The following is a 25,362-nucleotide window of genomic DNA, read 5'->3' on the forward strand; positions in this document are numbered from 1 at the left end:
TGAAACTGACAAATGGAACATACAGCTAGAGGGATATAAATTATTTAAAAGAAATAGACCAAATAAAAGAGGAGGTGGAGTTGCACTATATATAAGAAATAACTACATCTCTACAGAAATAGAGCACAACAATGATGAAAATCATCTTGAATGTATTTGGGTCAATATAAAAGGGGTGAAAAACGAAATTGCCATAGGTCTATACTATAGGCCACCCAACCAAACAGAGGAAGTAGATGAACTTTTTGCTAGTCAGCTAACTAAGGTATGTAGGAAGCACATCACAGTAGTAATGGGGGATTTTAACTACCCTGACATCAACTGGGAAACAAACTCTGCACCAAGTGGAAGATCCAACAGGTTCCTGACAAACCTAGCAGACAACTTTGTTTCCCAAAAAATAGAGAAGGCGACAAGGGGATCAGCCATATTGGATTTAATTCTCACTAACAGAGATGAAATGATAGAAGGTGTTGAAGCTACAGGAACCCTGGGGGCAAGTGACCACGCAATATTGGAATTCGACATTAAGCAAATACAAGTAGTAGAACAAAGTCAAACTAGAGTCTTGGACTTTAAGAGAGCTAATTTCAATAAACTTAGAGAGAGCTTGAGAAGGATTCAATGGATGAGAATCCTCAGGGGGAAAACAACTCAAGAAGCTTGGGAAATTTTGAAAAGTGAGATTATAAAAGCACAGTCTAACACAATACCAATGAAGAAGAAAAATAGTAGATCTCAAAAGAAACCAGCATGGATGCATAAAGAACTATCTGACAAATTGAAAGACAAAAAGGACAAATATAAAAAGTGGAAAGAGGGGCAAATAACTAAGGCAGAATATCAGCAAATAGCCCGAGCCTGTAAAGATGAAGTGAGGAAAGCTAAGGCTCACAATGAACAAAGGCTAGTGACAAAAGTAAAAAATAACAAAAAAAGCTTCTTCCAACATGTTAAAAACAAGAAAAAAGTCAAGGAAACAATTGGCCCATTGCTGGGAGAAAGTGGCAAGAAGATGACAAGCAACAGGGAGAAAGCAGATCTACTTAACTCATATTTTGCATCTGTCTTTACACAAAAGGAAAAACAATCCAACCTATCAAAACAGCACTACAAAAAACAGATTAGAAACACAAGTTAAAATAGGGAAGAAAATGGTAAGTGAACACCTGTCTACCCTAGACGAGTTCAAATCACCAGGACCGGATGGATTACACCCCAAGGTTCTGAAGGAACTGGCAGACGTGATCTCAGAACCACTGAACTATATCTTTCAAAGATCCTGGAGCACAGGGGAGCTGCCAGAGGACTGGAAAAGAGCTGATGTAGTTCCCATCTTCAAAAAAGGAAAAAAAACAGATCCAGGAAACTACAGACCTATCAGTCTGACCTCAATACCGGGGAAGATTCTGGAAAAGATAATCAAGCAACGAATCAGTGAACACCTAGAAGCAAACAAAGTAATAACCAAAAGCCAACATGGGTTTGTCAAAAACAGATCATGCCAGACTAATCTTATCGCATTCTTTGACAAAATGACAAAATTAGTAGACCAGAGGAATGCTGTCGATATAATTTACTTGGACTTCAGTAAAGCATTTGATAAAGTAGACCATAACCTATTACTAGATAAAGTAGAAAAATGTGGGTTAGACAGCACCACCACCAGATGGATTCGTAACTGGCTGACCAACCGCACTCAACATGTAGTCCTCAACGGAACTACATCCACATGGAGGGAAGTATGCAGTGGAGTACCCCAAGGCTCTGTTTTAGGCCCAGTACTCTTCAACATCTTCATCAATGACTTGGACGAGGGGATAGATGGGGAACTCATCAAATTTGCAGATGACACCAAGCTGGCAGGAATAGCCAACACTCCAGAAGATAGGCTCAAGTTACAGAAAGATCTTGACAGACTTGAACATTGGGCGCTATCTAACAAAATGAAATTCAACAGTGAAAAAAGTAAGGTTCTACATTTAGGCAAAAAAACCAAAATGCACCAGTACCGTATATGTGGCACCTTGCTCAATAGTAGTACCTGTGAGAGGGATCTTGGAGTCCTAGTGGATAATCATTTAGATATGAGCCAGCAGTGTGCAGCAGCTGCTAAAAAAGCCAACACAGTTCTGGGCTGCATAAACAGAGGGATAGAATCAAGATCACGTGAAGATAGCAGAGTTCTCCCAGGCATCACTGTTTTCCCACCAAGGGGAGACAATTTACTGAAAACAAGGTTTCATCCATATCAGTTCCAGGTTCCTGGAAATCTGATGACCAGTTCATGGAGCAGGGAAGTTAGAGAAGCACAGCGATGAATGATGAATTTCTTCTTAAGAATGTAAAATGATATTGAAAGTTGATGGGGGGGGGGAGAGAGAGAGAAAGAGGAAAGAAAGAAAGAAAGAGAGAGAGAGAGAGAGAGAGAGAGAGAGAGAGAGAGAGAGAGAGAGAGAGAGAGAGAGAGAGAGAGAGAAAGAAAGAAAGAAAGAAAGAAAGAAAGAAAGAAAGAAAGAAAGAAAGAAAGAAAGAAAGAAAGAAAGAAAGAAAGAGGAAGGAAGGAAGGAAGGAGGGAGGAGGGAGGAAAGAAGGAAGGAAGAAATATGAAAGAAAGAAAGAAAGAAAGAAAGAAAGAAAGAAAGAAAGAAAGAAAGAAAGAAAGAAAGAGGGAAGGAAGGAAGGAAGGAAGGAAGGAAGGAAGGAAGGAAGGAAGGAAGGAAGGAAAGAAAGAAAGAAAGAAAGAAAGAAAGAAAGAAAGAAAGAAAGAGGGAAGGAGGGAGAGAGGACAAAAGGAAGGAAGGAAGGAAGGAAGAAAGGAAGGAAGGAAGGAAGGAAGGAAGGAAGGAAGGAAGGAAGGAAGGAAGGAAAGAAAGAAAGAAAGAAAGAAAGAGGAAGGAAGGAAGGAAGGAAGGAGGGAGGGAGGGAGGGAAGGAGGGAGGGAGGAAGGAAGGAAGGAAAGAAAGAAAGAAAGAAAGAGGAAGGAGGGAGGAGAGAGGACAGAAGGAAGGAAGGAAGGAAGGAAGGAAGGAAGGAAGGAAGGAAGGAAGGAAGGAAGGAAGGAAGGAAGGAAGAAAGAAAGAAAGAAAGAAAGAAAGAGGAAAAATGAAGGAAGGAAGGAAGGAAGGAAGGAAGGAAAGAAAGAAAGAAAGAAAGAAAGAAAGAAAGAAAGAAAGAGGGAAGGAGGGAGGGAGGGAGAGAGGACGGAAGGAAGGAAGGAAGGAAGGAAGGAAGGAAGGAAGGAAGGAAGGAAGGAAGGAAGAAGAAAAAAGAAAAAAGAAAGACAGGGAGGAAGAGAAATCAATCAATCAATTATGGGAGTTGAAGTCCACACAAACTGGCTGGAGAATTCTGAAGTTGAAGTCCACGAATGCTTGGCTGGAGGACTGCAAGTGTTGAAATCCACCCAATCTAAAGTTGCCACCTTTAAAACCCTTCCCTAAACCGAAAACTGCTTCTCCTTCTCCCCAAATGATTCTCCATCCCACCCACCCACGAATTTTCAAAACGCAACCTCCGTTAACATAAAACCCTCTCCTGATGCTTTTTATCCCCAGCATCAAACTCTTAAGAGAGAGGCTTGGCGCCTACACAAATCCACAACCAAGGGTGGTAGAGGGAAAACAAAACAACACCTACGAGAGATCTCTAGATAAGTTCTCTTTGCCACCCCCCCCCCTCAACTTTCACCATCCTGGTGAGTTTGCAGACAAGCTACAATCTTTTGTGGGTTTCTACGTTCCGTTTTTGGACTGAGGCCAGCTTGCTTCCTGCCACTGTGTCTCTCACAGCACAAAAGTACACGCCGGCGTCTTTCAGCCTTGCTACGTCTCTCGTAAGTGTGCTCGAGCGGGATTTTTGCTCCACGTCCATCGTAAATCCGTCGGGAAGGTCCAATTTTCCGTCATAGTTGTCCCCCAGAAATGCCAGGACTCTGCCGGTTTGCTGGTACCAGAACATGTTGTTAATGACGGTGATGTTGTAAGTGCACTGCAGCGCAATCGCCTCTTTTTCCCTGAGGATCAGTTGCTTGGGTTGGAAGACTTGGCTGGAGACAAGATGGAGAACCTCTGCGGGTTGAGGAGAAGATCAATATTTTTAGTCCTTTAGCCTCCTCAGCATCAGCTTATGAAAATTCGGGACCAGCACGTTACAAGATCTATTTCTGCCCTTTCGCCCACCCAAGAAAAACAATCCTGTGATGTAGGTCGGGGTGAGAGTCAAAGACTGGCCCAATATCACCCAGTGGCTGAAGAGCAACCTGATCCCAAGCCTAACTAAGAGATTGGACAACCATTTGTCCGAAATGATATAGGGTTTCCTGTTTAAGCAGGGACTACTAGAAGATCTCCAGACTCCCTTCCAACGTTATTATTCTATTATTCTAGTAGATTTTGGTTCCTCCAAAGCAAATCAAGATCACGTGAAGTGTTAGTACCACTTTATAATGCCTTGGTAAGGCCACACTTAGAATATTGCTTTCAGTCTTGGTCACCACGATGTAAAAAGGATGTTGAGACTCTAGAAAGAGTGCAGAGAAGAGCAACAAAGATGATTAGGGGACTGGAGGCTAAAACATATGAAGAACGGTTGCAGGGACTCGGTATGTCCAGTTTAATGAAAAGAAGGACTAGGGGAGACATGATAGCAATGTTCCAATATCTCAGGGGTTGCCACAAAGAAGAGGAAGCCAAACTATTCTCCAAAGCACCTGAGGGTAGAACAAGAAGCAACGGATGGAAACTAATCAAGGAGAGAAGCAATTTAGAACTAAGGAGAAATTTCCTGACAGTTAGAACAATTAATCAGTGGAACAACTTGCCTGCAGAAGTTGTAAATGCTCCAATACTGGAAATTTTTAAGAAAATGTTGGATAGCCATTTGTCTGAAATGGTGTAGGATTTCCTGCCTGGGCAGGGGGTTGGACTAGAAGACCTCCAAGGTCCCTTCCAACTCTGATACTATTATTATTAAATCAAATTTCAAATATATATCTAATATCAAATCAAATATGAGCCAGCCGTGTGCAGCAGCTGCCAAAAAAGTCAACCCAGTTCTAGGCTGCATAAACAGAGGGATGGAATCAAGATCACGTGAAGTGTTAATACTATTTTATAATGCCTTGGTAAGGCCACACTTGGAATATTGCATCCAGTTTTGGCCGCCATGATATAAAAAAGATGTTGAGATGCTAGAAAGAGTGCAGAGAAGAGCAACAAAGATGATTAGGGAACCGGAGGTTAAAACCAGTGGTGGGATTCAAATAATTTAACAACCGGTTCTCTGCCCTAATGATTTCTTCCAACAACCAGTTCACCAAACTGCTCAGAAAGTTAACAACCGGTTCTCCCGAAGTGCTGCGAACTGGCTGAATCCCACCACTGGTTAAAACATATGACGAACGGTTGCTGGAACTGGGTATGTCTAGTTTGATGAAAAGAAGGACTAGGGGAGACATGATAGCAGCGTTCCAATATCTCAGGGGCTGCCACAAAGAAGAGGGAGTCAAGCTATTCTCCAAAGCACCTGAGGGTAGAACAAGAAGCAATGGGTGGAAACTAATCAAGGAGAGAAGCAACTCAGAACTAAGGAGAAAAGACAGTTAGAACAATTAATCAGTGGAACAACTTGCCTCCAGAAGTTGTGAATGCTCCAACACTGGAAGTTTTTTAAGAAGATGTTGGATAACCATTTGTCTGAAGTGGTGTAGGGTTTCCTGCCTAAGCAAGGGGTTGGACTAGAAGACCTCCAAGGTCCCTTCCAACTCTATTATTCTACTCTATCCCATTCCAAAATTGACTTACCCAAGAAGAAGAAGAAGAGACTGAAGAACATCCTTGTGAAGGAAGGCAATTCTCTGAAATGATCACACCTAAGGACTTCAATAGATGAACCATCTGATCACAGCTACCAGACAAGCGATGGGAGGAGAACTCTGATGAAGCTCTCACCCCCACCACACCTCCTTGTCACCAACTGGAGGTGGTCTCCTCATGGTTTGCTTTGATCCCGAAAACTCAAAGCAACGCTAGGCATTCTAGTATGGCTTTTGGAACTGGCATATAACATATCAGAATTCAAGGGGAAGGGTGAGGAATTTGAATTAAAGAAACATTCTCCATTATGTGCTCTGGACTGCTGATGACTTGCTTGCCAAGGCTTGCTTGCTCTCTCGCTTTCTTTCTTTCTTTCTTTCTTTCTTTCTTTCTTTCTTTCTCTCTCTCTCTCTCTCTCTCTCTTTTTACTTCTTTGTTTCTTTCTTTCTCTCTTTCTTTTTTCTTTTTCTTTCTCTCTCTTCTTCCTTCCTTCCTTTCTTTCTTCTTTCTTTCTCATTCTTTTCCTTTCTTTCTTTACTTCTTTCTTTCTTTTTCTTTCTCTCCTCTTTTCTTTACTTCTTTCTTTCTCTTTCTTTTCCTTTCTTTCTTTCTTTACTTCTTTCTTTTTTCTTTCTCTCTCTTTCTTTCTCTCTCTTTCTGTTTCTTTATTTCTTCCCTTTCTTTCTTCTTTCTTTCCTTCCCCTCTCTTCCATCCTCCCTCCCTCCTTCCCTTTTCCTCCTTCCCTTTCTCTCTCTCCTTCTTCCTGTCTCTCTTTCTTTCCTTCTCTCCTGCCTTCATTCCTCTTTTTTTTTACCCCATACTCCTTTTTTCTTCTATTTCCCCCCACAACAACAATCCTGTGGGGTAGGGTGGGCTGAGAGGGAGAGGGATCGCTCCTAAATAAATAAGCATAAAATAAAAATTGACGGATGCCCTTCGTTTGCATGTCTGCCTTGCTAGGAAGTTAACAAACTGTGATTGTTTTGAAAATTATACAGTAGGAACCCTTAACCAACCGCAGGAACCAGATCTACAGAATTGCTGGGGCCAGAACGAAATGGGGCTAAGTGGTGTGTCATTGTGTCTTTCAAATTTGCTTATTTGAGAAATTGATACGGCCCCCAACTTGCTCAACTTGCAAGCAACAAGAACACAATGTAGAAAATAAACAAAAAACAATAACCCACTCACCCACCCTGTGACAAGACACTCCTTTTACTCCTTGTTCCTCTCTCCCCCCACCCTTCCTTCTCCTCCTCTTCTCTTCGCCAGCTTGCAAACTTTCATTCTGGCTTTGGAGAAGCCAGATTTTTGTGGACCCTTCCTGCCCTCTAGTGGTGAGTTGAGGCATTTCTCAACACCATCCTAAAACTATAGGTAGCCTTAGAATTTCACTACAGTTAGGCCATGAACATTCATCATTAAGTGGTGTCGTCATTAAGCTCCTAAATGACGTTCAAGGGACAGTTTAGACTAGTAGTGATGGGACCAGGCTGGAAAGCAAGAGACTGTGAGTTCTAGTCCCGCCTTAGCGATGAAAGCTGGCTGGGTGACCTTGGGCCAATCACACCAGGAGATTATGAGCTCTAGTCCCATCTTAAGCAGGAAAGCCAGTTGGGTACCTTGGACCAGTCACTCTCTCTCAGCCCAACCCATCTCACACAGGGATGGGATTCTACCAGTTCGGATCGATTCGGACGAACCGGTGGCTCCGACAATCAGCCGGAAGCAAACCGGTTCACTCCGACAATCAGCTGGGTCCGCCCGCCAGCCCGCCCCTGCGCTTTACTTACCTATATCTTCACAGCTGATTAGCGCAGGAGAGCAGATTGCCGTGCCTCAGCTCTTTTAATTCCCTAGCACTAACGCGGAAGGTGATTTTTTTTCATTTAATTGCTCACATGCGCATAACATGTGATCACCGAACCGGTTGTTAAACCGGTAGGATCCCACCACTGACCGGACAGGGTTGTTGTGGGGACAATAGAAAGAGGAAGGTGTGTTAGATATGTTCATTGTCTTATTTGTAGAAGGGAGGGAGGGAGGAGGGAGGGGGGAGGAGGGAGGGAGGAAGGAAGGAAGGAAGGAAGGAAGGAAGGAAGGAAGGAAGGAAGGAAGGAAGGAAGGAAGGAAGGAAGGAAGGAGCCTCTCAATTACTGGAAGACTGCTATCATGTCCTCCTTTCTGTAGACTAGCCACTCCCAATTCCTGCAACGGTTCTTCATATGTTCTAGTCTCCCAGCCTTTAATCATCTTAGTTGCTCTTCTTTGCACTTTTTCCTCGCTTCTCAGGGTTTCCCATCATTGTGGGACAGCTTCTTCCACACCACCCAATCACCCCTCAAAAATTGCAGCTGGCCTACATATTTATCCTTTAGGAATAAATATGTTTTAGGGCCTCTGATAGCTCAGGCTGGTAAGACAGTCTGTTATAAACACAGCTGCTTGCAATTACTGCAGGTTCAAGTCCCACCAGGCCCAAGGTTGACTCAGCCTTCCATCCTTTATAAGGTAGGTAAAATGAGGACCCAGATTGTTGGGGGGCAATAAAAGTTGACTTTGTATATAATATACAAATGGATGAAGACTATTGCTAACATAGTGTAAGCTGCCCTGAGTCTTCGGAGAAGGGCGGGATATAAATGCAAATTTTAAAAAAAGGAAGACAACAGGTTTGTGAGGACTAGACTGTTTATTTATTTATTTATTTATTTATTGCTATCCTTTTAGAGTGGACACTGGAGCTTGGTCTCGGTTTTTATTTCTGCTGATTCTACATCTTTTCATTGCTTTTTCATTGTTTCCCGCTATAGGTTTATAGGACGCGGTGGCTCAGGGGCTAGGAGGTTGAGCTTGTCGATCGAAAGGTCGGCAGCTCAGCGGTTCGAATCCCTAGTGCTGCCGTGTAACGGGGTGAGCTCCCGTTACTTGTCCCAGCTTCTGCCAACCTAGCAGTTTCGAAAGCATGTAAAAATGCAAGTAGAAAAAATAGGGACCACCTTTGGTGGGAAGGTTTTCCGTGCGCCTTTGGAGTTGAGTCCTGCTGGCCACATGACCACAGAGACGTCTTTGGACAGCGCTGGCTCTTTGGCTTTGAAACAGAGATGAGCATCGCCCCCTAGAGTCAGCAACGACTAGCACGTATGTGCGAGGGGAACCTTTACATTTTCCTTTATAGGTTTTGTTAGATTTTTAGATTGAGTTTTTGTTCTTTTTTTAGATTTTGACTCTGTAGAACCTGGACTTAAAACATCTCAAGGTAAAAGAATCATGTGAGAGATAGCTAGAAAGAAAAAAAAACATAAACAGACTGACCAAGAAACACATTTATTTGCTTGGCTATCAGATGTTGTGTTTTATTCATCTGGGATTGATTGATTGATTGATTGATTGATTGATTGATTGATTGATTGATTGACTGACTGATGAAATAAATTTACATGGCCACCCAACTCACAGACTGTGACTCCGGATGACCTGTGGCAATTAAAAAGCCACAATTTCCAAAAAGAAACCCCACCCCACCTTTGCAGTAGCAACAAATACAAATCAAACAAGCTGCTATTTTGGTTTTAAGTTTTATGTATTGTGTATTTAAGTTCTGTGTGATTCCCCTCTAATGTGTGCAGGACTGCCCTGGACAGCATGGAGGATAAAGGAATAATATTTTGAGGGTGATCGGTTCAAAACTGGTGTTTCTCAATCTTAGCAGCTCAAAGATGGGTGGAGTTCAATTCCCAGAATTCCCCAGCCTGCTGGTGAGAGAATTCTGACAGTTGAAGTTCACTTTTCTTAGAGTTGATTTGGTTGAGTCTAGTCTAGTGAAAAAGGGGCTAGGACGTTGAGCTTGTCAATCGAAAGGTCGGCAGCTCAGCGGTTCGAATCCCTAGTGCTGCCGTGTAACGGGGTGAGCTCCAGTTACTAATCCCAGCTTCTGCCAAGTTAGCAGTTTCAAAAGCACATAAAAATGCAAGTTGTTGTGTCTTGTCCGCTTTCACTGCAGCCGGGGCCTTCTTATCTGCTTCCGAACGCTGAGGAATGTCCTAGTATGCCTCCCAGCCCCAGCCCTGGCTCCATGCCCAGACAGGCTGAGGAGGAAGAAGTACCTCCAGCCCCCAGCTCTGGCTCCATGCCCAGGCAAACGGAGCAACTAGACCCTCCCCCTCCCCCACAGCATGTGAGCCTGAGGAAGGTCAATTACCAACAGCTGCAGACTGGAGTGACCCTCGCTTCAGAAGAATTGATAGGCGGCAGCAACAGAAGGAAGGGAGGGGCAGGCCTGGATAAGTGCTAGTCATGGAGCCACATCCCATGGCTTCTATAAAGGATCTGCTTTCTGGCATTTTCTGAGTCAGGCAAAGTCTAACATATCTTGCTGAAGTCACTTTCTGGTCTCCTGCCTGCCTTGAGAACTTTGCTAGGACTTTGGCAGAGCTGCAGAGGCACGCCTGATTCGGATTTCCCTGACCCAGCCGTCAGCGGAGGACTGGGACACGACACAAGTAGAAAAAATAGGGACCACCTTTGGTGGGAAGGTAACAGCGTTCCTTGTGCCTTTAGCATTGAGTCATGCTGGTCACATGACCACGGAGACATCTTCGGACAGCGCTGGCTCTTCGGCTTTGAAACTGAGATGAGCACCGCCCCCTAGAGTCGGCAACGACTAGCACATATGTATGAGGGGAACCTTTACCTTTACCTTTTAGTCTAGTGAAAAGAAGGACCAGGGGAGACATGACAGTAGTGTTCCAATATCTGAGAGGTTCCTACAGAGATGAGGATTTGGGTTTGGCTAACCTAGAGAAAAGAAGGGCTAGGGGGGACATGATAGCAGTATTCCAGTATTTAAGGGGCTGCCACAAAGAAGAATTTTCCAGAGCACCAGAGGGCAGGACAAAAAACAATGGATGCAAACTAACTGAGGAGAGAAGCAACCTAGAACAAAGGAGAAATTTCCTAACAGTGAAAGCAATCAACCAATGGAATAACTTGCCTTCAGAAGTTGTGGGTGCTCCATCACTAGAGGCTTTCAAACAAAGGATTGGACAACCACATATCTGAAATTGTATAGGGTCTCCTGCTTGAGCAGGGGGTTGCACTATATGACTTCCAAGGTTCTTTCCAACTCTTTTATTCTATTTTCTACTCTATTCTACTCTACACTACTCTACTCTACTCTACTCTATTTTTTCTATTCCTATTCCTATTCTATTTTATTATTCTTTCTATTCTATTCTATTCTATTCTATTCTATTCTATTCTATTCTACTCTACTCTACTCTACTCCACTCCACTCCACTCCATTCCCATTCCCATTCCCATTCCCTATTCTACTCTACTCTACTCCACTCCACTCCACTCCATTCCCATTCCCATTCCCATTCCCATTCCCATTCCCATTCCCATTCCCATTCCCTATTCTATTCTACTCTACTCTACTCCACTCCACTCCACTCCACTCCACTCCACTCCACTCCACTCCATTCCATTCCATTCCATTTCCATTTCCATTCCCATTCTCTATTCTATTCTACTCTATTCTACTCTACTCCACTCCACTCCACTCCACTCCACTCCATTCCATTCCATTCCCATTCCCATTCCCATTCCCATTCCCATTCCCTATTCTATTCCTATTCCTATTCTATTCTATTCATTCTAATCCTATTCTATTATTTCTAATTCTATTCTATTCTAATTATTTCTATTCCTATTCTATTCTATTAATTTTATTCCTATGCTATGCTATGCTATGCTATGCCATGCCATGCCATGCTATGCTATGCTATGCCATGCCATGCCATGCCATGCCATTCTATTCTGTTCTATTCTGTTAAGAAACTGTATCTAAAATATTTGGAAAACACTTTCTGGAGCACAATTCATTCATCAGGCCAGCTCAATAAAACAATTGTTTCCATTTTTTTTAGACCTTTCCCTGCACCCCTCTCTCCCTTGTCAAGGGAAAAATGCTTCATGTTCTTTGTACTAAAGTTGAAAATATCTTGGAACGGTTGTTGCCCCACCCAACAATTTCCTCCAACCCACATGTGATGTCATGGATTGTAATCTCTACAGGGTCGGCAAAGGGCTGTTGCAAAGCCACATTAAAAGACTTAGCCTTGATGCAAAAAAAAAAAAAATAGAGCGAAAGAAGGCAATATATATGGCAAGAGGGGGAAAAAATACAGATGAGATTCAGAAACTTCAACAGAGTTGAAGAAGGTGAACAAAAGGAACTGTCCGTCAGACACGTGCAAAATTGTAAGTTTTCTTTTTCTGCCATTTACCTGAAAGCAGGAAACATTGACAAGGGGAGGGGGTTGCCTCCTGTCTCTGTCTCTTTTTTTTTTTTTAGCAGAAATGTATATTGCAAAGAGCTTACAGTAGGGGTTCCTGACTGCGTGTCTGCTTGTGTTACTGTGCAGGGTAGAAGAGACCGCTGAACTAAAAAATAAATGCATGTACTCGTTATAAGGACCGTGATAATAAATGCACCGTTAATCTGCTCTTATGGCTGGCAGTTTAACACCATTAAAGCCCTGTTGAATTTTGCATAGAATAGGAATAGGAACAGGAATAGGAATAGGAATAGGAGCGGGTATGGGAGTAGAAGTAGTAGTAGAAGAAGTAGAAGTAGAAATAGGAATAGGAATAGGAATAGGAGTGGGTGTGGGAGTAGGAATAGAAGTAGAAGTAGAAATAGTAGAAGTAGTAGAAGTAGAAATAGAAATAGAAATTAGAGTAGAGTAGAGGAAAGTAGAGTAGAGTAGAAATAGAATAGAATAGAATAGAATAGAATAGAATAGAATAGAATAGAATAGAATAGAATAGAATAGAAATAAAAATAGGAATAGGAATAGGAATAGGAATAGGAATAGGAATAGGAATAGGAGTGGGTGTGGGAGTAGGAATAGAAGTAGAAGTAGAAGTAGAAATAGGAATAGGAATAGGAATAGGAGTGGGTGTGGGAGTAGGAATAGAAGTAGAAGTAGAAATAGTAGAAGTAGTAGAAGTAGAAATAGAAATAGAAAATAGAGTAGAGTAGAGGAAAGTAGAGTAGAGTAGAAATAGAATAGAATAGAATAGAATAGAATAGAATAGAATAGAATAGAATAGAATAGAATAGAATAGAATAGAAATAAAAATAGGAATAGGAATAGGAATAGGAATAGGAATAGGAATAGGAGTGGGTGTGGGAGTAGGAATAGAAGTAGAAGTAGAAGTAGAAATAGAATAGAATAGAATAGAATAGAATAGAATAGAATAGAATAGAATAGAATAGAATAGAATAGAATAGAATAGAATTTTATTGGCCAAGTGTGATTGGACACACAAGGAATTTGTCTTGGTGCATATGCTCTCAGTGTACATAAAAGAAAAGATACGTTCATCAAGGTACAACATTTACAACACAATTGATGGTCAATATATCAATATAAATCATAAGCATTGCCAGCAACAAAGTTATAGTCATACAGTCATAAGTGGAAAGAGATTGGTGATGGGAACTATGAAATAGGAATAGGAATAGGAGTGGGTGTGGGAGTAGGAATAGAAGTAGAAGTAGAAATAGTAGAAGCAGTAGAAGTAGAAATAGAAATAGAAATTAGAGTAGAGTAGAGTAGAGTAGAGTAGAGTAGAGTAGAGTAGAGTAGAGTAGAAATAGAATAGAATAGAAGAGAAGAGAAGAGAACAGAACAGAATAGAATAGAATAGAAATAAAAATAGGAATAGGAATAGGAATAGGAATAGGAATAGGAATAATAGGAATAGAAATAATAGGAATAGGAGTAGGAGTAGGAGTAGGAGTAGGAGTAGGAGTAGGAGTAGGAGTAGGAGTAGGAATAGAAATAGAAATAGAAATAGAAATAGAAATAGAAATAGAAATAGAAATAGAAATAGAAATTAGAGTAGAAAGAATAGGATAGGATAGGATAGGATAGGATAGGATAGGATAGGATAGGATAGGATAGGATAGGATAGGATAGGATAGGATAGGATAGGATAGGATGATAGGAACTTAGAGGTCTTCTAGTCTAACCCCCTGCTCAGGCAGGAAACCTTATACTACTTCAGACAGATGGTTGTCCAATCTCTTCTTAAAAACTTCCAGTGTTCACAACTTCTAGAGTCAAATTGTTCCACTGATTAATTGTTCTCAGTGTCAGGAAATTTCTTCTTTGTTCTAGGTTGCTTCTCTCCTTGATTAATTTCTTTGATTAGCCTATTTTTTTTTTAATTTTGTATTCTGAGTTCCTGTGCCTATAAGACAACTCCAGGGATTTATTTTAATCTAAAATATCATTTTGGGGGCGGGCAGCCCCCAAAAATGGGTAGCTAGATTATGAAGGAGGGAATAGGTTGGTTAACTGCAGCATTAAACTGAGCAGAAAAATCAAACCTGGTATTTTAATGAAGCCACATTTATTAATTTCAGCATGTTGCTGTTTTTCAATGTTTAGATGTCTTTTGTTCCACACTTACCTGAGCACTGAGGGAAAGTACAGGGTGCCTGTGGAAGACTTTCCCATTTTGGCCTCCAGTTTAAGGATAATTGGTTGCATCTTTTCCCCCAAATGCCACATTATTTTGCTGAAGCCAAATCCTGACCCGAGAAAGCGGCTAACAAGGAAAAATGGAAATTCTTTACTGGCCAAGTGTGATTGGACACACGAGGAATTTGTATAATGTGCATTTATTCAAAGGAACGCTATAGGGAAGAAATACGTTCTTTCAACTGAAATCGCTCCAAAAGGAACTTTATAAGAGTCAGTTCCTGCTATCGAGAGGATAATCTAAAGGGAGACAAAGATGCAAAATGAGGAAGAAAAGAGGTTTATTTTTCTCACAACAGCGACATCAAAAGAGTTAATGAGTTAATGAGGATGATGTGAGGAGCTGTGCGCTGTTAGCACCGAGAGAGAGAGAGAGAATTGGCGGTTAAGCTACCGTGAGCGCCTTCCTTATTTTTGCTTAGAACCCTTTGTGGATATTCTTTAGTCTTTCACCTTCCCTGAGAAAGAAATGGTTTTGTGGTGGAAGGAGGGGAAAAAAGAGGTCCTTCGTTTCTAGAATTGGTGAAACAGGGTTATTAAAGACATGCATAAGTCCTCGTGATGTGGTTGGGATTTTTTGTCCGTTTCCATTTGGGAAGAGAGAGAGACAGAGAGAGAGAAACAAAGAGAGAGAGAGAGAAACAGAAAGAGAGAGAGAAACAAAGGGAGGGGGACAGAGGGGGAGAGAGGGGACAGAGAGAGAGAGAGAGAAACAGAGAGGGAGAGAAACAGAGGGAGAGAAACAGAGAGACAGAGAGACGGAGAGACAGAGAGAGAGAAAGAGAGGGGGGACAGAGGGACACAGAGAGAGAGAGAACAGAGGGAGGGGACAGAGGGAGAGAGGGGACAGAGAGAGAAAGAAACAGAGAGGAAAGAAACAGAGGAGAGAAACAGAGACAGAGAGACAGAGAAAGAGAGAGAGAAAGAGAGACAGAGAGATGGAGAGAGAGACAGAGAGAGAGAAAGAGAGGGGACAGAGGGACACAGAAAGAGAGAAACAGAGGAGGGGACAGAGGGGAGATAGGGGACAGAGAAAGAAACAGAAGGAGAGAAACAGAGAGAAACAGAGACAGAGAGACAGAGAAGAGAGAGAGAAACAGAGAGAGACAGAGATGGAGAGAGACAGAGAGAGAGAAAGAGAGGGGACAGAGGGACAGAGAGAGAGAGAGAAACAGAGGGAGGGGACAGAGGGGAGAGAAGGGACAGAGAGAGAGAAACAGAGGAGAGAAACAGAGACAGAGATGGAGAGAGAGACAGAGAGAGAAGAGAGGGGACAGAGGGACACAGAGAGAGAGAAACAGAGGAGGGGACAGAGGGGAGAGAGAGGGACAGAGAGAGAAAGAAACAGAGAGGAGAGAAACAGAGGAGAGAAACAGAGACAGAGACAGAGAGAAGAGAGAGAGAAACAGAGAGACAGAGAGATGAGAGAGAGAGAGACAGAGAGAAAGAGAGGGGACAGAGGGACAGAGAGAGAGAGAGAAACAGAGGGAGGGGACAGAGGGGAGAGAGGGACAGAGAGAGAGAAAGAAACAGAGAGAGAGAAACAGAGAGAGAGAGAGAGAGAGACAGAGAGAGAGAGAGAGGGGACAGAGGGACACAGAGAGAGAGAAACAGAGGAGGGGACAGAGGGGAGATAGGGGACAGAGAAAGAAACAGAGAAGGAGAGAAACAGAGGAGAGAGAAACAGAGAGACAGAGAGAGAGACAGAGAAACAGAGAGACAGAGAAATGGAGAGAGAGACAGAGAGAGAGAGAAAGAGAGGGGGGACAGAGGGGACACACAGAGAGAGAAACAGAGGGAGGGGGACAGAGGGGGAGAGAGGGGACAGAAAGAAACAGAGAGGGAGAGAAACAGAGAGACAGAGAGATGGAGAGAGAGAGGGGGGGGGACAGAGGGGACAGAGAGAGAGAGAAACAGAGGGAGGGGACAGAGGGAGAGAGGGACAGAGAGAAAGAAACAGAGAGGAGAGAAACAGAGAGACAGAGAGATGGAGAGAGAGACAGAGAGAGAGAAAGAGAGGGGGGACAGAGGGGACACAGAGAGAGAGAAACAGAGGGAGGGGGACAGAGGGGGAGAGAAGGGACAGAGAGAGAGAAAGAAACAGAGAGGGAGAGAAACAGAGGGAGAGAAACAGAGAGACAGAGAGACAGAGAAAGAGAGAGAGAAACAGAGAGACAGAGAGATGGAGAGAGAGAGGGGGACAGAGGGACAGAGAGAGAGAGAGAGAAACAGAGGAGGGGACAGAGGGGAGAGAGGGACAGAGAGAGAAAGAAACAGAGAGGAGAGAAACACAGAGAGAGAGATGGAGAGAGAGACAGAGAGAGAGAAAGAGAGACAGAGGGACACAGAGAGAGAGAAACAGAGGAGGGGACAGAGGGGAGAGAGGGGACAGAGAGAGAAAGAAACAGAGAGGGAGAGAAACAGAGAGAGAAACAGAGAGACAGAGAGACAGAGAAAGAGAGAGAGAGACAGAGAAATGGAGAGAGACAGAGAGAGAAAGAGAGGGGGACAGAGGGACACAGAGAGAGAGAAACAGAGGAAGGGACAGAGGGAGAGAGGGACAGAGAGAGAAAGAAACAGAGAGACAGAGAGATGGAGAGAGAGAGAGAGAGAGAGAGGGGGACAGAGGGACAGAGAGAGAGAAACAGAGGGAGGGGACAGAGGGGAGAGAGGGACAGAGAGAAAGAAACAGAGAGGAGAGAAACAGAGACAGAGATGGAGAGAGAGACAGAGAGAGAGAAAGAGAGGGGGACAGAGGAGACAGAGAGAGAAACAGAGGGAGGGGACAGAGGGGAGATAGGGGACAGAGAGAGAGAAAGAAACAGAGAAGGAGAGAAACAGAGGAGAGAAAGAGAGACAGAGAGACGGAGACGGAGAGAGAGAGAGACAGAGAGAGAAAGAGAGGGGGACAGAGGGAGAGAGACAGAGAGAGAAGAGAGAGAGAGAGAGAGAGAGAGAGACAGACAGAGAGAGAAACAGAGCGAGAGGGAGAGAGAGGGGGGACAGAGGGACAGAGAGAGAGAGAGAAACAGAGGGAGGGGACAGAGGGAGAGAGGGACAGAGAGAGAAAGAAACAGAGAGGAGAGAAACACAGAGAGAGAGATGGAGAGAGAGACAGAGAGAGAGAGAGAGAGGACAGAGGGACACAGAGAGAGAGAAACAGAGGGAGGGGACAGAGGGGAGATAGGGGACAGAGAGAGAAAGAAACAGAGAAGGAGAGAAACAGAGGAGAGAAACAGAGACAGAGAGACAGAGAAGAGAGAGAAACAGAGAGACAGAGAAATGGAGAGAGACAGAGAGAGAGAGAGAGAGGGACAGAGGGACAGAGAGAGAGAGAAACAGAGGAAGGGGACAGAGGGAGAGAGGGACAGAGAGAGAAAGAAACAGAGAGACAGAGAGATGGAGAGAGAGACAGAGAGAGAGAGAGAGGGGGACAGAGGGGACACACAGAGAGAGAAACAGAGGGAGGGGGACAGAGGGGGAGAGAGGGGACAGAGAGAGAAAGAAACAGAGAGGGAGAGAAACAGAGAGACAGAGAGATGGAGAGAGAGACAGAGAGAGAGAAAGAGAGGGGGGACAGAGGGGAGACAGAGAGAGAGAAACAGAGGGAGGGGGACAGAGGGGGAGATAGGGGACAGAGAGAGAAAGAAACAGAGAAGGAGAGAAACAGAGGGAGAGAAAAAGAGAGACAGAGAGACGGAGAGACGGAGAGAGAGAGAGACAGAGAGAGAGAAAGAGAGGGGGCAGAGGGAGGGAGGGAGACAGAGAGAGAAAGAGAGAGAGAAAGAGAGAGAGAGAGAGAGAGACAGACAGAGAGAGAGAAACAGAGCGAGAGAGGGAGAGAGGGGGGGGAGAGAGACAGACAGACAGAAAGACAGACAGACAGAGAAATCCCAAAGATGCTTTTTCAAGAGGCAACTGGACTTTCTGGGCTTTTTTGGGAAACATTTTGCTTTTCATCCAAGAAGCTTCTTCAGCTTTCAAGAAGCTTCTTGGATGAGAAGCGAAACGTCTTCAAAGAAAAAACCAGAAAGTCCAGCTGCCTCTTGAAAAAGCACCTTTGGGACAACCATGACCTGGAGGGCTGAGAATTTCCTTAGAGAAACAGACAGACAGACAGACAGACAGACAGACAGACAGACAGACAACAAGATGTGAACTTTTAAAGCTTCCTGTATCATCCTAGAATTATTATTACTTATTAGACTTTATCCCTTCAAAAGTAACTCAAGGTGGCAAACATACCTAATGCTCCTTCCTCCTCCATTGTTTTCCTCACAACAACAATCCTGTGAGGTGGGTTGGGACTGAGGAAAAGTGAATGGCCCCAAATCACCCAGCTGGCTTTCACATCTAAAGCAGGACTAGAATTCACAGTCTCCTGGTTTCCAGCACCTCAAACTACTACGCTAAACACCTTGATGAGAACTTGTCTTCCAACTTGTGGAAAATGTTACTTGCGAAAGAATGCCTTCGCAAAAGATCGGTTGTTCATCACCAGCATTTGATTTCTTGCCAATATAAGAGAGAGAGAGAGAATTTTAATTCATTCATTATTTTAATGAATGAATTCATTAATTTCTAGAAAGCTTTTTAAGTTACAAACTCAAACCCCTTGCTCATTTTTCTGGTATTCTGCTGTTTCCTCCTCAAGTTTCAGTTGCCAGATTTGAAGCTGGCAATCCATATTTATTTCCCAAGTGTGAAGTAAGTACAATAGATCATCCATCTTTTGCTTAGGGGCAGAAAAAAGTACTCGTTCATCCCAGGTATGTGACAAAAAATACCAATCATGCAGTGGTGGGATTTGTTAAGGGTAATCTGGGTTCACAACTAAGGTTGTGGACTGTTGAGCAGAGTACCCTACGCATGAAAACAACTGAGACTGGTTGTGTACAATAACAGTCACTTGCAAACAAACTGGGGTTTGATATTTCTTTACTTTTAGGGGAAAAGGCAAAGTCATAGTCCAAAAACAATCCAGGTCATACACATATAAAGTCAGTCAGTCAGGGATATTACAAAGTCTTCTTACCAAACATAGACTTGTACAACAAACAAGGTCTTCTTTCAGTTCGGCAAAACACAATTCAATTCAGAACAGTCAGTATCGTGAGGAATCAGTAACTAGCCATGATCAAGCAACGATCATAAAGCTCAAATATTCAGTTGCAGCATGTCTTCAGGTTACAATGCTGTAGCATCCCTGTAGATTCCCCACAAGCCATAATTTAGTAGTCCTTTTATACATTGGCTACAGAGCTTAACCAGTCAGGATGCTTGCATGATGCAGCACAGCCTTCAAGCAATACCATGCCTTTCTACAAACATACATAGTTAGTTTATATATTGCCTGGCCAACTAGTTAGGCAAATAACAATTTCCTGACAGGATTCAGATGGTTTGCACCAGTTTGAGTGAACCGGTTGTTAAATTACACACATATACATACCATTTCTAGAACTGAACGCCTATTTTAAGTGTCCAGAACTGGACAGGTGATGAATTCTGCCTGAATGCTCGTAAATGAAAAGATGCTTCCTGTTTTAACAATGGAACTAATGACCCAGAAGGATGGAAAGCTCTCCTTGGCTGGATATAATTAAGCAGAGGGAAAGTCATTTATCCAGATGCTTCAATTAGGGTTTTTACACGGAAAAGACAGTTCGACTTGAGAATCTAAATGGTCTACATGATATCATAGGATTTTGTCATTCAGTAGGTTACTAAGAGAGTCAGTTTGGCATGGTGTGGTATGGTGTGGTGTGGTGTGTAGTATTTAGTGTAGAGCAGGGTAGGGTAGGGTAGGGTAGGGTAGAAATAGAATAGAATAGAATAGAATAGAATAGAATAGAATAGAATAGAATAGAATAGAATAGAATAGAATAGAATAGAAATGGGGATGGGGATGGGGATGGGGATGGGGATGGGGATGGGGATGGGGATGGGGATGGGGATGGGGATGGGGATGGGGATGGGGAGGGAAGGGAAGGGAAGGGAAGGGAAGGGAAGGGAAGGGAAGGGAAGGGAAGGGAAGGGAAGGGAAGGGATGGGATGGGACGGGACGGGACGGCACGGGACGGGACGGGACGGCACGGGACGGCACGGGATTTTTAGAGCTTTTTTAATTGCACCTTGCAGGCAGAGTGCACGGGTGGTGCGCATGTGCACTAAGCAAGCATGTGTGCCCCCAGGACATCCCCAGTGAACCAGTTGTTATACTGGTTGAATCCCACCACTGGTTACAGAGAACTATGTTCAAAGACATTCAACTATTGAATATGTTTCCTTCATGGAATCAGAGATAGAGGTAGCCATTGCTACCGGATCGGATAATCCGGTCCGAACCAGGAGCATTTCACCCCTGGTTAAACCTCAAGAAATCCCAACAGCCTTCAATTTTTGCTGGTGAGTTCCCCAAAGATATATGCTTAACCACTGGGAGAAGGGAAAAGCTGGACTTGGTTTGTCCTAAAGGTACTTTTTAAAGAGGCAACTGGATTTTCTGGTTGGTTTGTTTTTCTTTGAAGACGTTTCGCTTCTCATCCAAGAAGCTTCTTCAGCTCTGCCGGGATGGTGAGGAATGGAAGGATTTATACTCCTTGCAGACAGCTGGTCATTTGCATCCTTTTATTGAGTCACTATGGACGTGGTGGCTCAGTGGCTAAAACACTGAGCTTGTCGATTGAAAGGTCGGCAGTACAGCAGTTCAAATCCCTAGTGCCGTGTAACAGGTGAGCTCCCATTACTTTTTATTATTATTATTATTATTATTATTATTATTATTATTATTATTATTATTATTATTATTATTATTATTATTATTATTATTTTATTTGAATTTATATCCTGCCCTTCTCCGAAGACTCAGGGCAGCTTACACTGTGTTAAGCAATAGTCTTCATCCATTTGAAGCCTCTGGTGGCTCAGGCTGGTAAGACAGTCTGTTATTAACACAGCTGCCTGCAATTACTGCAGGTTCAAGCCCCACCAGGCCCAAGGTTGACTCAACCTTCCATCCTTTATAAGGTAGGTAAAATGAGGACCCAGATTGTTGGGGGGCAATAAAAGTTGACTTTATTTATAATATACAAATGGATGAAGACTATTGCTTAACATAGTGTAAGCCGCCCTGAGTCTTCGGAGAAGGGCGGGGTATAAATGCAAATAAAAAATAAAATAAAAAAAAATTGTATATTGTATACAAAGTCAACTTTTATTGCCCCCAACAATCTGGATCCTCATTTTACCTACCTTATAAAGGATGGAAGGCTGAGTCAACCTTGGGCCTGGTGGGACTTGAACTTGCAGTAATTGCAAGCAGCTGTGTTAATAACAGACAGACTTAGTCTGCTGAGCCACCAGAGGCCCATGGACTTGGCCCATCTTCTGCCAACCTAGCAGTTCGAAAGCCCATAAAAAAATGCAAGTAGCAAAATAGGGACCACCTTTGGTGGGAAGGTAACAGCGTTCCATGGGTCTTTGGCGTTGAGTCATGCCGGCCACATGACCACGGAGACGTCTTCGGACAGCGCTGGCTCTTTGGCTTTGAAATGGAGATGAGCACCACCCCCTAGGGTCGGGAATAACTAGCACATATATGTGAGGGGAACCTTTACCTTTACCTATTCAGTTGTTAAAGCCACTTGGAGGTTTATCTGCGTCCTCAGGGTCACCTGAGTGGTGCATATGGGTGTGGAACCTTCTAGAAACTGTTGAAAGGACTGTGTGGTAGACTGGAGATATATGATATGATATCCCTCCCCCTCTGTTGAGAGAGGGTTGTTCAATTTTGACTTAGATGACCTCTTTGACCCAGTGGTGAAATCCAAATTTTTATACTACCGGTTCTGTGGGCGCAGCTTGGTGGGTGTGGCAGGGGAAAGATACTGCAAAATCTCCATTCCCACCCCACTCCTGGAGGAAGGATACTGCAAAATCTCCATTCCCTCCCCACTCCTGGAGGAAGGATATTGCAAAATCTCCATTCCCACCCTACTCTGGGACCAGCCAGAGGTGGTATTTGCTGGTTCTCTGAACTATTCAAAATTTCCGCTACCAGTTCTCCAGAACCTGTCAGAACCTGCTGGATTTCACCCCTGCTTTGACCCCTCTTTCAAACCAGTGGTCCTTCCTTTGAAGACAGCAAATGTGGACTTTGCTGTCTTCAAAATAGTGGCTTCTGTCTTTTTAAGGCAGATGGACTGCTGAATCTAGTCCTCATGGGTTTGTTCTCCTACGTTGTGCCATGCGTTTATGATGTGACCCTGAGGACACAGATCAACCTCCAGGTGGCCTCGATGACTCTCTAAAACAGGGGCATCAAACTCAATTTCATTGAGGGCCACACCAAGGTTGTATTTGACCTCAGAATGGCCAGGTGGGCATGGCCAAGGTAGGTGTGGCTAGCTCGATGTCACTCATGTCAGAGGCACCTGTGGTGGACCGAGCACTCTGCCAGCAATATTCAAGCTCTGTTTTCGCTGGCAGAGAATTGCAGGAACTGAGCTCAGGAGGGCCGCGCACAGCCCTGTCGAGCTCCATTTATCCTAGCAGAGGCACCCTGGGCTGGTCCTTCGCTGTTCGGAAGGAGGGCCATGGGCCAGATCTAAGCATCCTGTCGACTGGATCCAACCGCCAGGGCCTTGAGTTTGACACACCTGCTCTAAAAGGATTCAAATGACCAGCTGTCTGCAAGGAGTATAAATCCTTCCATTCCCCACCATCCAGTCAGAGCTGAAGAAGCTTCTTGAATAAGAAGCGAAACGTCTTCAAAGAAAAAAAAAAACCAGGAAGTCCAGTTGCCTTTTGAAAAAGCACCTTTGGGACAATTATGATGTGGATGACTGAGAATCTCCACAGATATTTCGTTGGACTTGGTAAATTGCATTGTCCTGTCTCATTTGCTAACTTTATGATGTGAACTTTTGTCAGAGTTTGTGGCAGAAATTACTTCCACACACAGATAACTGATTCAGCAGGATTCATTAATTTCTTTATATACATAATAACACATGAGTAAATGTACAATAACAATAGCTGATTCTTCCAACGTCTTATAGAGAAGAGATTGGTTTCAGTTCCAGCAGCAGACTAAACTTTGCAGCTTCTTGTACAGAAGTTAAACTAAGAGACACCCAGGCTCCTAGCTGCCTCAGCTCCCAAACAGTCCTCATTGACTGACCCAGTTGCTATGCCTATACATTGGCTGCAGTAGTGGGATTCAAATCACGTAGCTACCGGTTCGCTCGCATGCACAGAGACATCCGGGCGGGTGGGCGGAGCCTCCCACCGCCGCTGCCGCTACCGGTTCATCCAATCCAGGGCAAACTGATAGCAAGCCATCACTGATTGGCTGACCTTGTTACCATGCCCTATCCCAGCCAGTCCCCAATGGCTGACCTGTTGCCATGTCTATCTCAGTTCATGAATATTCTGACAAGCTTTGTAGATCTGTGAGTTGGTGGCTTTCATTTTTTTCCAAGGCAAAATAATACATGATATTATTTTCTCTTTTCTCTAGAACAGAAAGAGGTGAAGAGATGGCTTCCAATTGGACCACCCCAATACAGAACTGGACCTCGGTGACCGAATTCGTACTGGTTGGCCTTTCCAACAATCCTGAGACCCAACAGGTTCTGTTTGCCATCTTCCTGGTGATCTACCTGCTAATTTTGGCTGGGAACATGCTCATCATGATCATCATCACGCTGGACCAGAACCTACACACACCCATGTATTTCTTCTTGAGCAACCTCTCTTTCATTGATATCTGCCACTCCACTGTCACTGTACCCAAGATGCTCGTTGATTTCCTGTCAACCAAGAAGACCATCTCGTTTGGAGGTTGCATTGCTCAGATGTTCTTCCTTCACCTCTTTGCCTGCACCGAGATCTTTCTCCTCACCGTCATGGCCTACGATCGCTATGTAGCCATCTGCAACCCCATGCACTATCTCAACGTCATGAACCATAAGGTCTGTCTGCTCTTGGCGGGCACCATCTGGGTCGGTGGCACCATCCATTCCCTAGCTTTGATTGGCATGACAATCAGACTCCCCTACTGTGGCCCGAAGGTGGTGGACAACTTCTTCTGTGATGTTCCTCCAGTCACCAAGCTTGCCTGCACTGACACATATGTCCTTGAGGTCCTGATTGTGTCCAACTCGGGCCTGATCTCTGTGGTCTGCTTCGTGGTGCTGGTGGTCTCCTACGGTGTCATCTTGGTCTCCCTTCGTACCCGTTTGGTGGCAGGTAAACACAAGGCTCTTTCCACATGCGCAGCACATTTGACAGTGGTGACTCTCTTCCTGGGACACTGCATCTTCATTTATTCCCGTCCTTCCACAAGTTTCGCAGAGGACAAAGTGGTCTCAGTCTTCTTCACCACGGTGACGCCGTTGCTCAACCCCATTATCTATACTTTGAGGAACGAAGATATGAAACGGGCCCTGAATAAATTGCTTGGCCGGAAGGTAGACAGGGAGAAGTGAGAACTTGGTCCTAATCCGTGAGATGCCGCTCGTCAAAAATAGTCCATAAAATGTGACTGGGGTGGCCCCCAAAGGGGGAGAATATCAATGGACCAAGATTGAGGCCTCCATGGATCTCCCATCTTTTATGAGATCATCACGCAATGGCAGAATGTGTGACTTTAAAAACAATCTAGTTACTCGGAACAGGATGCGGAATGGTTTAATGCTTTCCCATGTACCTTATACACTTTGTAGCTTCGGGCAGTTTGGAGTATACATTCCATAAAAATTGGTAGTTTGATTGAATTAAATGTTTTGGAAGTGAAGCAGAGTTTAGCATTATTCCTTCCTTTCCCTTCCTTTTTCTTATACCCATCTCCCTCTTTCCCTTCCTTCCTTCCTTCCATCCATCAATCCAGTGGTGACCCTATTGGTTCTGTGGACATGGCTTGGTGGGGTCCTGTGACTGAGTGGGTGTGGCCAATTCGATTTCACTCACATCCACGCACACT

At 43.9% G+C, this 25,362-nt stretch overlaps 1 protein-coding gene and 1 gene segment (V, D, J or C); one reads left to right on the plus strand and one right to left on the minus strand.

Moving 5' to 3' along the window:
• Nucleotides 1-3,714: 3,714 nt before the first annotated feature.
• Nucleotides 3,715-5,835, minus strand: LOC131197898 (T cell receptor alpha variable 14/delta variable 4-like). The segment is given in 2 exon segments: nt 3,715-4,070; nt 5,805-5,835. Coding segments are annotated over 2 exon segments (387 nt in total).
• Nucleotides 5,836-11,950: 6,115 nt separating this feature from the next.
• On the plus strand, nt 11,951-25,060 carry LOC131198405 (olfactory receptor 4E1-like). 2 transcript variants are annotated; one of them, XM_058183001.1, is made up of 2 exons: nt 11,951-12,081; nt 23,899-25,060. In XM_058183001.1, exon 2 carries the CDS (start codon nt 23,918-23,920, stop codon nt 24,866-24,868), a length of 951 nt encoding a protein of 316 aa, XP_058038984.1. In that variant the 5' UTR covers nt 11,951-12,081; nt 23,899-23,917; the 3' UTR covers nt 24,869-25,060. The 2 variants fall into 2 exon arrangements, with proteins under 2 accessions (XP_058038984.1, XP_058038985.1); XM_058183002.1 differs by lacking the exon at nt 11,951-12,081 and adding an exon at nt 21,062-21,109.
• Nucleotides 25,061-25,362: the final 302 nt, after the last annotated feature.

Source organism: Ahaetulla prasina, chromosome 4 (assembly GCF_028640845.1).
Source record: "Ahaetulla prasina isolate Xishuangbanna chromosome 4, ASM2864084v1, whole genome shotgun sequence".
NCBI classification, from domain to species: Eukaryota; Metazoa; Chordata; class Lepidosauria; order Squamata; family Colubridae; genus Ahaetulla; species Ahaetulla prasina.